This window comes from Trichechus manatus, unplaced genomic scaffold (assembly GCF_000243295.1).
Source record: "Trichechus manatus latirostris isolate Lorelei unplaced genomic scaffold, TriManLat1.0 scaffold00191, whole genome shotgun sequence".
Taxonomy (NCBI): domain Eukaryota; kingdom Metazoa; phylum Chordata; class Mammalia; order Sirenia; family Trichechidae; genus Trichechus; species Trichechus manatus.
This window is the reverse complement of record NW_004444127.1, coordinates 3064186-3077626: the sequence shown is the minus strand read 5'-3', so window position 1 is coordinate 3077626 and position 13441 is coordinate 3064186. Positions and strand designations below refer to the sequence as shown.

The 13441-nt window shown below is 37.2% G+C and overlaps 1 protein-coding gene across 2 annotated transcripts in view; it reads right to left on the bottom strand.

The window, feature by feature from the left end:
* CSTPP1 (centriolar satellite-associated tubulin polyglutamylase complex regulator 1) overlaps positions 1–13441 on the bottom strand; it is a 204363-nt gene that overhangs the window by 144320 nt on the left and 46602 nt on the right. Inside the window, exon 2 of one of the 2 annotated variants that reach the window (XM_004387679.1) lies at positions 5301–5403. The exons of the other annotated variant lie outside the window; for it this stretch is intronic. Coding sequence (XP_004387736.1) covers positions 5301–5403 — 103 coding nt within the window. The remainder of the gene's footprint in view (positions 1–5300; positions 5404–13441) is intronic. 2 annotated transcript variants of the gene reach the window in all.

The following is a 13441-nucleotide window of genomic DNA, read 5'->3' as shown; positions in this document are numbered from 1 at the left end:
ACCTGTTTAAAAAAAGAAAAAACAATACATATTTTATAATCAGATTGTTTTCATTAGAGGTACATTTTAAGCAATTTACAAATATGCACTATTAATACTTTCTTTTTTTTCTCCAATAGTGAATTAATGAAATTCATATCTCATGGATTTCTTCTAATCAAAACAGTAAAAAAGGAATTTGATACTGGTACTTTTTACTCCAAGAGTATATAAAAAAAGGATGTAACTTTCCAACCAAATTCTGATGATTAATATGTATCAAAATGGAATTATTAATGTTCCTTTCCTAAAAACTAACGAAGATTTCCATCTCCACATTTGTATTATATATTAGATAATACAAATACTTTTTATTGCTAATTATTTTATTACTTTCAATTATTATACACGAGCAAGGCATGAGGGAGGAACACTGCCTATTAAAGGTACTCAATACTGAGTAGTAGCAAATGGAATCAAATTATCTTTTTCAAACACAGAAAGCCTAGAAAATCAATGTGAACAAAGAGAACGTGGGTCACATGAGCCAAGATAACGTATTAGCTCTCTCGCTGGGATGATTTCCAGGGCTAATATCATCTCAAATACCATCTCCTCCAAGAAGCCTTCCCTGGCCATCCCATATATCACATTACCCCAGTTATTTTTTTGCTATTTTTCTTGTTAAAGTTACCAGCTATGTAACTTTGGGAATGTTACTTTTGTGTGCCCAAATTTCCTAATGTGTAAAATGAGGATAATACTAATACTTAACTCAAAGCATTGTGAGGATTAAATTTTATATCTTTAGAACATGACATAGCACATAGTAAGTATATATTAACTATTAGCTACTATGATCATCATCATCAGTTCACTTGTTCATGGACTCTCTCTCTCACTAAAACACTAGGTCCATGAGGGCAAGGTCCTTATTTGTCTGGTTTACTATTATATCCCCATTGCCTAGTACACCTTGCCTAGTATACATGATGTGTTCTCATGTATCCTTAAAATAAATCTCCATCCATGAAAGTAATCTGTGTACTTCTTTTCCTTACAACCAAAATGGTCATCATGAAAATTTCACCAAGAAGCTAAAATCATCATTTAAAAAAACAAAAACAAGACAATTTATCATAAGAAAGAGCTGTCCAGGCCCACCAACCAAGGCCACAGAGTATCATTCTTTTCTATATTAGTATGTGAAGGTCAAGCTCCCTGATGCCACAGTGCCGAAACTATCAATTTAGCCTGTGAGGAATGGCTTCCAATTCTGATAGGAATTCTCAGGTGTCAGCCTGTGTTTCTCTCATCATTATTTTCCAGTGTCTTAAAAAGCCACATTTCTCATTTTATCCTTACCATAAGAACCTGGTCACACTCTCGTGTGGTTTCTAAGCTACAGCTACACTAGCCTCATTTTCTTGGACGTACTTCTTCAGAGGTACTGACCAGGTGCTGACGCTCAGTCTATTATACAGCAGCACCTCTAAATATTAATTCCTTTTACCTTCCTCTGGTTAAAGGACAACATCCAGAGGTAGACGTTGCATACAACATAAAAGAAAATCCTCTGGGATTTAGTAACCTTTCAAGAGTGTCCAGAGGAATATGATCTAAAGAGCTCACAGTCTTAACAGACATATACACAGTACAGCTCAGTTACTCATGTTTTACAGCTTATCCACATTTGCTGGGACAATCACTGACTTGTTGGAAAACACCAAAAACCAAAGCTGACAGCACAGGTGAGAGGGCAAGCAGACCCATGAAGAAAATCAGCAGAAAAGCCTTCAAAAGATAATTTCAAAGAATACTTTTATCATCATTTAAAGGTAAATTGTCCATCATTAGATGTATGAAAATCTCAAAGTGTGAACTTGAAACTGAGAATTTACAGTGTATAGCTTACATGTTTGAAAAATATCACGCTTCTTGTTGTTTAGAGTCAGCTCCACTTACATCCCTCAAAAGGTCAATACTAAACACTTAAATGGCAATGAACTGAGCTCACCAGACAAGGCTATGTGATATGCTTTGTAGAATGTAGTTTGTAAGGTAGAATTCAAAGAATTGTAGAAATTATAGCTAGAGGAGATCTCAAAATATCTGGTTAGGCTTCCAGCAACCTTATGCAGTATAGTGACTTGGAATGGTAAATAGTGACTTTATAATATTGCAAACCAGACTTCATTCTTGATTCTGTCACTTGGGAATTTGAAGAAGCTATTTCACCTTTCCGAGCCTCAGTTTCCTCGTCTATAAAACAGAGATAATAGTAGTACCTACCTCAAAGAACTGTTCTAGTGGCCTGTTACAATTGTATTACTATTGTTGTTGTTGTTATTATTAGCATGTAAGCCTTTATCATACGCATTTCAAAGATGAGGCAACTAAGGCCCGGACAATTTAGAAATTTGCCCAAGGTTCTAGAGCTAGGACTTATAAGAAGTTCTTCTTCCTCCTAGGGTAGTGCTCCTTTCATTTCATTATGCTTGTCTTTTGAATCAATACAAAACTGAGCCCTGAAAGAGAAGAGTTTTCACTAGATAAATCAAATTCAGAATCAATCAAAGTAAAATGAGAAGCTTCTACCATGCAGATCTTGTCTACCAAATACTACTTCCTATTCCATCATACATCCACAACTCTCAAGGCTTTTTTTAAAAACAAAGTTTTGGGAGCTTCTCAAAATGACTTGCTCCAGGCATAACTGTCAGGTATATTCCACTCACACACGTTAATGTAATTTTTAGTTTCCTGGGGACAAGAAACAGCTCACTTGGCAACTAGAATTCTATCAGCACTGTGGAAAATGTTAAGATTTTTTCGACAGTGTACTGATTGATAAAAGCTACAGTCAATAGCATTTTGAAGCTGTTATAAGACTATTGGCTTTTTAGAGTTGAGGATCAGTTACATAAGACCAGTGGGGTTCACTTTTGCTACCCATATGGTACACAGCTTGTTAAACGGCTTTATCAAAAAGAATCAAAAACATACAATGGGCTCAGACATAGCAATGATTGTGAGGATGATGCAGGACTGGGCAGTGTTTCGTTCTGTTGTGCACAGGATCGCTACGAGCTGGAACCAACTAACAACAACAACATAATGCTTATAACCAGTGTGAGTGAAAAATTACTGAATGATTTAATTATAGAAAATACTGCTGTTTAATACTTTTAGTCTGACATTGCTTAAAAGAACGTTTTAGAGGCTAATGGCTCCAATTCTTTTACGTTTTGATTTTACTCAAATATGATTCAGAGCATAAAACAATAATGACTTACTTTAGGTTTATTTTAGAAAAGTCCCAGATGATCCTGTCACCAATGTTCCTTCCTGCCCCTGTGGCTGACATTACTAATCAATCACAGGTCTCTTTGTCCACTGAGCCTTCCTGGATAAGGGCACAGGCTTCTTCTACAGTACAGAACTCTAAGCAGCCATTACCATAAATTATAGATGCCATGCAAGATAAAAACTATTTGCTAAGCAACTATAAGCCCTAAGCTCCTAGGATAGTGTGTTGTTACAGAATATCAGAACCACATTAGAATAAAATGTAAATCTCTTGAAAAAACAGCTTACAGATCAAACGAAAATTGTTTAACTATTAACCTTCTTCTCAATCAAAACTGTGCTACTAATAGAGAATCTGCATTAAAAAAAAAAGAATCAAAAACCAGAGAAAGTCATTATAAACAAGATCAAAAATAAGAATAAATAGTACACAATAACTTAAAATACAGATACAGTTGTAGAGTCAACAAATATTCACCGAATACCTATTATACGCTAATTATTGTGCCAGGCGCTGGGAATACAAAGATGAAGAAGAAATGATGTCTACCCTAAAGGACCAGTGTAATAGGGAAGAGACTTATAAAGGAGATTGGGGGGGAGGGGTTTAAAATGAAAAAAAGGCAAAAAGAAGAAAAGTCATATTTCACTTGGCAAGCAGCCACAAGAGTGCTGGCACAGATTATATGGCCTAGAAATTTAACCCCTAGGCTTGTCAGTTATGTAAAAGCAAGCAAGGCTATTAAATCTCAGTCTCTATTCCCCCACCGCATTTGCTTCAGCCCACACCATGAAAACAAGTAAGATTCCTTTCTCTACTTCATCCTCCTTCAGAAAACTGGGAAAAGAGGACCAGCTGTGCTCCCAGAAATCCTGTTTTTCCCAGGAACTTGAAATTCCAATCTATAAGAAATCCAGATTTTTTTTTTATTGTTGTACTTTAAGTGAAAGTTTATAATTCAAGCTAGTCTCTCATACAAAAATTTATATATACATTGTTATGTGACCCTAATTGCTCTCCCTATACTGTGACAGCACACTCCTCCTTTCCACCCATGAAGAAATCCAGATTTTATTTACAAGACTTACAGATCAGAAAAAAGAGCTAAGGAGAGTCAAGAATTCCCCTAACAGCAACCCAAGTTTAGGCCATTAGAACAGTCATCTGATCTCCAAGGAGCCTCTGAGGAATATAAAGGAAAAAGTCTATTTTCAATGAGGATAGATTTGAGCTTGTGCTTCATTTTAAATGGAATCCTGTAAGAGTTACTCTTCTTTTCTTATAATATTCTTAATAAATCAGCAAAAAAGAAAAGAGAACTCAAATGATTATACAGTGATGGAATACTGGTAGTAAAAATAATGTTTTGTATTTCTTTAGCACATCCTTTCATGAAGATCAAGGTGTTCTAAAGTGGTTATCACATTCAGCCTAAACACAGTTGTGTGACATTCAAAAATGATAAAGTAGTAATCATTTTGACTTTTACACACTCTGAATCTACTTTACAAAGAAGCATGAACCTTCAAAGATATATCTATGAAAGATGTTCTGCCTCTAGAAATACTCTTAAGTTATTAAGTTACTGAGACAACAACCTGTAGTCAGAAAATTGCAGAGGACCACCACCCTAAACATTTCCACGAGAGAAGCCATGAAAACACAGGCTAAAAGGAACACCCACTAAAGGAAATCAGTGTGAATATTCTGAATAAAAGGAGAAAGCTGAAAATTATAAGAGGTATCTAAAGAAATAGATCTAATAGATAAAATAAGCAGTTGTTGAGCTACTGTAGTCATAATCATTCATGAGACATATCACTGGACAGAACTAGCTGCACCACAGGCATGCTCTAAAACATATTTGGGCAGCCCTCAGCCAACATACAAAAACTAAGCATTCACTGCCACTACATAATCAGCACTGTCCTGCTCTATTCTTCACGTACCCTGCCTGCTTCCAAGGGCCTCATCTGGGCTCACCCTATGGGCAAAGCATTCATGTACTTACTATTCAGTGAAGAACCTGGCAATGCCATATTGGCTAATATCCTCCTTGTTCTCTAGCAGCTGGCACACAGCATCCTCCATGTACGTAAGGACATGTTGCTGAGCTGCAAACAAAAAGCAAGAGGGAAAGAGAAAGTGAGAGAGATAAAAACACAAAAGGTATCCCAATCTCAGTAGGAAGCCATGTAAGTTAATCAAGGTGTTGGCTCCTCACTAGGAAGTATAGCGTAGGCACACCAAATCTGCTGGCCCTGAGTTATGGTCTCAAAGGGCAGAATGGGAGATGATGCAGAACACAATCTCCTTTCATCTGACTGGCTGTTAGTATATGCATCTACCCTTCATTCTTGTTTAGGTGATGAGACTTAAGGTTAAAAAGAAGCGTTAGTACCATTTAGCAGATACAACCTGGAAGTTTTCTCATCTACTTCCACCTTCTTCTACTCTTCTGCATGTCTCAGAAATGTATCTCAGGGAGTCAGTGATTCCATGCCTGAAGTGTGGTTTGGTCGGAAAGAAAACTCTGTTCTTAGAAAAAATCACTCAGAAAGTTCAAGAACCTTGAAAATTTCAGTACTGTATATACATAAGTTATTAACCTTATGCAAATAAGGTAAATAATAAGACTATGAAACCTTCGTGACTTAATTTATTAGAAATCACGTTTTCTGTATTTGTTGTGTCTGGGAAATGCATGAATTAATCATGGGCTTGCATTACAATTAGACAGACCTGGGTTTGAATTGTGGCTCTGTTTTTGGTAGCTAAGTCTTGGGCAGTTACTTAACAATCTGCACCTGTTTTCTTTTTTCTTGCGTGTGGAAGGCAATATAATTCAATTCTGTTTCTTAAAGTATGGTAAACTAACTCCTTGATCAAAATCATCTGGGGTGCTCTGTTAAAATGCAGATTTATAGGCCCATCCCAGACTGAGCGACCTCAAATTTCTAACTAGAGGCCAGTCATTTTTAACAAGCACCCTTGGTGCTTCTTATGCATCCCGTGGTTTAAGAACTACGGGTTAAGAACTCGGGTTTCAGAATTCAGAGAGACCTGAATTCCAGTCTCAGCCCCACCACTTTCTAGCTGTGTGATCTTGAGCAAATTACTCTCCAAACCTACTCCCTCATTGTAAAATGGGGATAATAATAGCACCTCCATAACAGGGTTGTGAGAATTAAATTAGATGAGGCATATAGAACACCACAGTGCCTGGCACATTGTACACACCTGATAACGTATTTTCTTAAAAGCCTATCTCAAAGGGTTGTTAGTGGTATTAACTGACATAACTTCAGTAAAGAACATAGGGCAGAGCTTCTTATACAGTAGGTGCTCAACAAATGCTTGTACCCCTTCCCTGAGTTTTGTCTTTAGGTATGACAATGACATCCTGGCACACTTCACATAAAAGCTTCCAACTCAGCGTTTCCATTTACCATCCAAAATAAATCAGAAAAATACTTTCTTCTGGAGCAGTGAGAACAAGAAAACCAAAAGTGATGAATGTGCTGCCAAAAAGCAATTCCATGAAGTTGCTGCCAAGGTTGTCATTTGCCTCTTGGTCATAGTTTCATCCCTCAGGAAAATATGAGGGAGTTACCTAAAATTAATGAAAATGGGTGCTTCAAAAAACTATTCCTGAAGTCCTGGTAGTCTATTGAAGTTTGTAAAGCAAATACATTTAATGTAAGCTGTACTCGAGTCTTCATTTGACAATAGTCATCTAAGGTTTCACCACATTTTCCAGCCTAAAGTCCAATGAATGAGATGCTTACATTCCGTGATTTCTTCTATATATATATGACTGCATCTGTTCTATCTATATGAGTGGGTCCCAAAGCTAACATCAACTACTGCAAACATTCCCCAACCACCCAAAAAGATGTGAAAATAAAATCAGTGCTTCATCAACAGTTCATCCAACTCGGAAACTATTTCTCTAAGTAATGGCCAAAACTGACCATGAATTGTAAGATAATACATGCCAATTTCTGGCACTGTTTTCAAAATACCAATCATAATTAAGTACATATTACACTGGAAAGAAAAAACAACCAGACTAACATTAAGATCAGCCATCTTTTCAGCTCTGTATTCTCCTTTCCTTTTTCTACACAAAGTGCCCTGGTGGCACAAGTGATTAACCAAACCAAAAGTTGCTAACCAAAGGTTGGCGGTTCAAACCCACCAGCCGCTCCACAGGAGAAAAGCTGTGGCAGTCTGCTTCTACTCTGTCATATAGGGTCACCTGAGTCAGAATCGACTCGACAGCAATGGGTTTCTTCTACCCACTTATCCTGATCTTACTAAAAGATTCCTTCCTTGGACTATATGGACTTATATAACTTACATCAACCAAAGGCTAGTACAGGATTGTTTTCCCTTTTGATGGTAGAAATGAAAAGAGTTCCACTTAGAAGCAAATCCTGTTGCTTCTCCTCCCTAGCTCCAGGGACTAAAAGTCAATGTGAAAGCCATTTACGACAGAAATGTTTTCAGAGGAGTTAAAATCAAAGCGCTTTTGTCCTCCTAAAAACAGAGGAGGAATTTTCTGGAAAACAGACTTTGCACCAAATAATAATAACATTCCCCCACCAACCAGATGTTTAGAGTTTAATATTACATATAACCATATTAATAACTGCTTTTTTTTAAATTGTGCTTTAAGTAAAAGTTCACAATTCAAGTTAGTTCTCATACAAAAATTTATACACACATTGTTATGTGACCCTAGTTGCTCTCCCTATACTGTGACAGCACACTCCTCCTTTCCACCTCGGAATTCCCGTCAATTCAACCAGCTCCTGACCCTCTATGCCTTCTCATCTCACCTCCGGACAGAAGCTGCCCATTTAGTCTCATGTATCTACTTGAGCTAACAAGCACATTCTTCATGAGTATCATTTTATGTCCCATAGTCCAGTCTAACCTTTGTCTGAAGAGTTGGCTTCGAGAATGGTTTTAGTTTTAGGCTAACAGAGAGTCTGGGGGCCATGTCTTCCGGAGTCCCTCCAGTCTCAATCAAACCATTGTTTGGTCTTTTTACTATAATTTGAGTTCTGCATCCCACTGTTCTCCTGCTCCATCAGGGACTCTCTGTTGTGTTCCCTGTCAGGCCGGTCATTGGTGGTAGCGCGGCACTATCTAGTTCTTCCGGCCTCAGGCTGATGCAGTCTTTTATGTGGCCCTTTCTGTCTCTTGGGCTAGTATTTTCCTTGTGTGTTTGGTGTTCTTCATTCTCCTTTGCTCCAGGTGGGTTGGGACCAATTGATGCATCTTAGATGGCTGCTTGCTTTTAAGACCCCAGGTGCCACTCACCAAAGTGGGATACAGAACATTTTCTTTTTTTCATGTTTTTAAAGAAATTTTAATAACATAGGTAAAGACTTTCAATATAATGTTAAGAAAACAAAAGCAGGTTATAGAACTGTGCGTACAGCATGATCCTTATTTTGCAAAAGAAAAAAAAAACCCTACAGAATACATAAATGAACATACATAGAAAATAACAGAAGGGAAATAGACTAAAATGTTTAGTCATCGTGTGTTCTCTGGGCGGTAGTGGGGTTAAAGACGATTTTTATGTTCTTTATATTTAGAACATTTTCTTAATAAACTTTGTTATGCCAATTGACCTAGATGTCCCCTGAAACCATGGTCCCCAGACCCTTGCCCCTTCTATTCTGTCCCTCAAAGTGTTTGGCTGTGTTCAGGAAATGTCTTAGCTTTTGGTTTAGTCCAGTTGTGCTGACTTCCCCTGTAGTGTGTGTTGTCCCTCCCTTCACCTAAGATAATTCTGGTCTACTATCTAGTTAGTAAATACCCCTCTTCTCCCTCCCCACCCTCATAACCATCAAAGAATGTTTTCTTCTGTGTTTAAACCTTTTCTTGAGTTCTTATAATACCGGTCTTATACAATATTTGTCCTTTTGCGAATGACTGAATTTTCACTCAGCATAATGCCTTCCAGATTCCTCCATGTTACGTTTCACGGATTCATCGTTCTTTACTGTTGTGTCGTATTCCATTGTGTGAATATACCATAATTTATATATCCATTCATCTGTTGATGGGCACCTAGGTTGTCTCCATCTTCTTGCTATCATGAACAGTGTAGTTAATAGCTTCCTTTTAGAGCACTTGTGCAACTTACTGAACAACGTGCCAGATACTGTGCTAATTGTTTACATGCATTATTTTATTTAATCCTCACAATTGTACGAGATAGGTTGTTTGTTTTTCATTTCCATTTTACAAATGGGAAAACTGAGACTTACAGAATTTAAGTAACTTGCTCAAGATCAAGATGAGAAGCCAGAATTTGAACAAATGATTGTCTAATACCAAGAACCCATGCTGTTAACACTATATCACACTGCTTCATCATTAATATTTAATGATCAGTTATGGAAGTAAACATTATCTTTATTTTACACAGGGCACAAGGTTTACTATGTTGATAGTAAAATCACTTGAGAGATGTGACTCATTTGTGTATATGTGAATTTAAACTACGTGCGTGTCCTGTCCCCACCTGCATAGCTGTGCATGCCAATCAGCATTTGTGTGAAGTAAGAACTTGTCCCCAAATTTCAAAGTTCACCCACCCACTCCGAGCACACAAAGTGGAAACAGAAAGCGTTGGTGCTCTTTTTATCTGTGGAAGAAGAGAAGGACCTTTCACAGAGGTAGGGAAACATTCCTGCCAGTGGAGAATCTCACACCAGCCAAGTGAGAGGCACTCTAATTGCTGCTCCCTGGTGGTTTCCTTCACCTGCAGCTCTTATCAGTCCAATGTTCTCTCTGTGGTTAAGTGCACCACCCAGCCTTGGAAAATCCTTGCAGTTTATCAAACTTCAATGAGAAAGAAGTTCAAAGCTCCTTCATAGCAATAAAACATGGAAGGTGTCTTTTATATTATTTTTTAAATGCAAAGGAATAGGCTTTAATTTATGTGAATGATTAAAGAAGAAAAACTGCACACCTGTACCCCTGAGGGCAGAGATATCTGAGCACCTTAGCTGCCCTTTCAGAAAAGGAAAAGCATTTAAAACTGGCCTTTCCTCTTCTGCTTTGCCGTGACTTCCACAACAAGATCAGGATTAAGTTTTTCAACATGTACCAATAAGGCTCTATTGTCCCGAAATCCACACTCAGGCCCAATCATCCATATCTTGCGCAGACAGCATCGCTGTCTGAGATGAGCATTTATAACTCATCAAGCTGTACTAAAAATCTAAGTGAAATATAAGTAAACATGGTATGATCCTTATATAAACCTAGCAAGTGAAGGTAAAAGTGATAAGAAACTTCTTGGTTCTGTTGAATCACCTCATAAGGATCACTTAATCTCTATACCATGGTCACTCTAGCTAGAAAATCGGTACGATACTAAAGATATCTGATAATAAAGTAGTTCTTCAGAAAATGCTCCATACATACAAAAGATACCATATTAATGATTATATTGCGGGGTTTTTTTTTAATCTTATTTTTGAGGAGCCCTGGTGGTGCAGTGGTTAAAGCACTCGGCTGCTAACTGAAAGGTCAGTGGTTCGAACCACCAAGCTACTCCATGGGAGAAAGATGTGGCAATATGCTTCTGTAAAGATTATAGCCTTGGAAACCCTACGAGGCAGTTCTACAGGGTCACATGAGTCAGAATTGACTCAACGGCAATGGGTTTGGTTTCTTTATATTGTTTCTATTGCTACGGACTGACTCTACAGATTAAAACATCACAGCAATTTACTGTAATGTTTAAAAGCATGGGTTTTGGAGTCAGGCAGATCTAGATTTGATTTCCAGTTCTGCCACTTACTAGCCGTATGACTTTAGGCAAGTTATTTAATCTCTCTGCCCTTTTCTGTAAAATTGAGCAGTAACAGTACCTACACATAAAACTGTAGCAAAGATTAAATAATCTATGTAATAATCTTAGCATAGTGCTTGGCACATAGTAAGTACTTAATAAATATTAGCTGTTATTTTCATTTTTGTTGTTATATTAATATTGTTATGTACCTTCCTAGACATTACAAAATCCACAATACTAATGGATACCAGGAGACCAACCTACTGTAGCCCCTACCCACTTATTTAAAGTTCTGTTCATCCAGCCAAGGATGTTTACAGATTATCTTCAAGGATTCTTGGGTTTCATAAAACCCTACACATATAATATTACACATAATCATATACCCATTTCAGCTATAGCCTCTTGTGAGAAGCATTCATTTATTAGCTGCTAATTACGCAGGAGGCTCTAATTTATATGGGGAAAGTCCAAAACTGCTTCATTTTACACTCTTCGCAAGCATAAATACCATCAAAGGGTTAGCTGTTTATTTCACAGTTAAATGGTAAGGAGTACTATTTGGAAATTTTTGCTTGAGGGGCCGAGAATTTCCACCTGCAACATTAGTTAGACCACTCTCGGTTTTCTGGGTTTTTATTATTATTATTGTATTTAATACAGCGTCCCTACACTAGAATAAACAAGTCTCACTGAAAAAATATTCACGAATTACTATATGTGATAGTAATAGATACACGCAAAAGCAACAGCAATATATGTAAAAAAAAAAAAAAAAAAAAAAAGCAGTGAATATACATGTTCTCAACTTTAAACCTGACTTTTACTACCATCACCACCACCACCCCCTTGCTAAAGTGTTTTTGAAACACATCTTGGCCTTTGAAGCCTGTTGAGATTCAGATTCTGACTGACACAAATGTTTGTTGAACTAAATTAAAACTGTGCTCTCAGATAACAGAAGTAAATATGTTAATCAACCACCTGAGAATGTAGTCATGTAAACTGTTTAGAAGTTTCAAGTTCAACATCATTTATAATTCACTAACAATATAATATTTCATCTTCTGAAGTACAAATAGACACATTAATGGTTTAAAAAGTTAATACACCTCTAAAATTCATTATTTCCATTTTCCATCTTTACTGGTATGTCCTGGTTCAGGGATACAGTGTGTTCTGGTGAAACATTTTATCACCCAGACATCTTTGCTCTTGGATCACACTAGACCAGTTTCCCTTGACCAAAGAGGATGGGGAAATGAGGAAAGTTAGCATATGCACTTCTTATAACAACCCGGTGAGGTAGGTAATAACCTTTTTTGAGGTAACAGAGGTTAAGGAATCTGCCCAAAGTTTAAATAAATGGTTGAACTAGGATTCAAACTTAGATTTGACTCCAAAGCTCATGTCCTTCTACCCCACTACCTGTCAAAAACAAAAATGAAAGCAAAACAAAGAAAAATCCTACTGTTAAAACTAGAAAAGAAGCTTAAGTTGGTAAATTAGACAGTTAAGTATTGGCATGATCCTTAAATTTCAGAAAATGTTTATTTCTAATTACACCTGTAGTTATTTTTAAAAGTTCAAATTAAAAAAAAAAAAGCTAAAGACCTGTTTCATTGGGATGCCCAATGTCAGTCCCCTCCCCATAGATAACTGTTTAATATGCATACTTTCAAAAAATATACAAACACACAGTTTTGTTTTTAAGTAAATGACACACTTTTCTGCACCTTGCTTTTTTCATTATACAATATCTGGAGACTTTTTCTAAAACAATATGGGACTAACTTACCCTGTTGATATTTCCCTATTGATAAATATTTTCCTACTGATTTCCCTAGCGAAACATACTTAGGCTATTTCCATGTCTTCTCTATAATTAACTATGCTGTGTTGGAGATTCTTTTACATGTTTCTCTATGCACACGTATAAGAGGAGTTTTTTCTAAGGTTGTTGTTATTGTTAGGTGCCACTGAGTTCGTTCCAACTCATAGTGACCCTACGTACAACAGAATAAAACACTGCCTGGTCCTGTGCCATCCTCACAATCGTTGCTGTGTTTGAGCCTGTTGTTGTAGCCACTGTGTCAACCCATCTCATTGAAGTTCTTCCTCTTCTTTTGCTGACCTTTCTAACATAGATACCTCAAAATGGAACTGACATGCCACAGGATGCACACATTATCAAATTTACTAGTTACAGACAATTGCTTTTGCTGTTGTTGTTAGCTGCCATCAAGTGGGCCCCCAACCCATGGCAACCCCCATGCACAGTGGGATAGGACCACCTTGTGATCCATAGGGTTTTCATTGGCTGA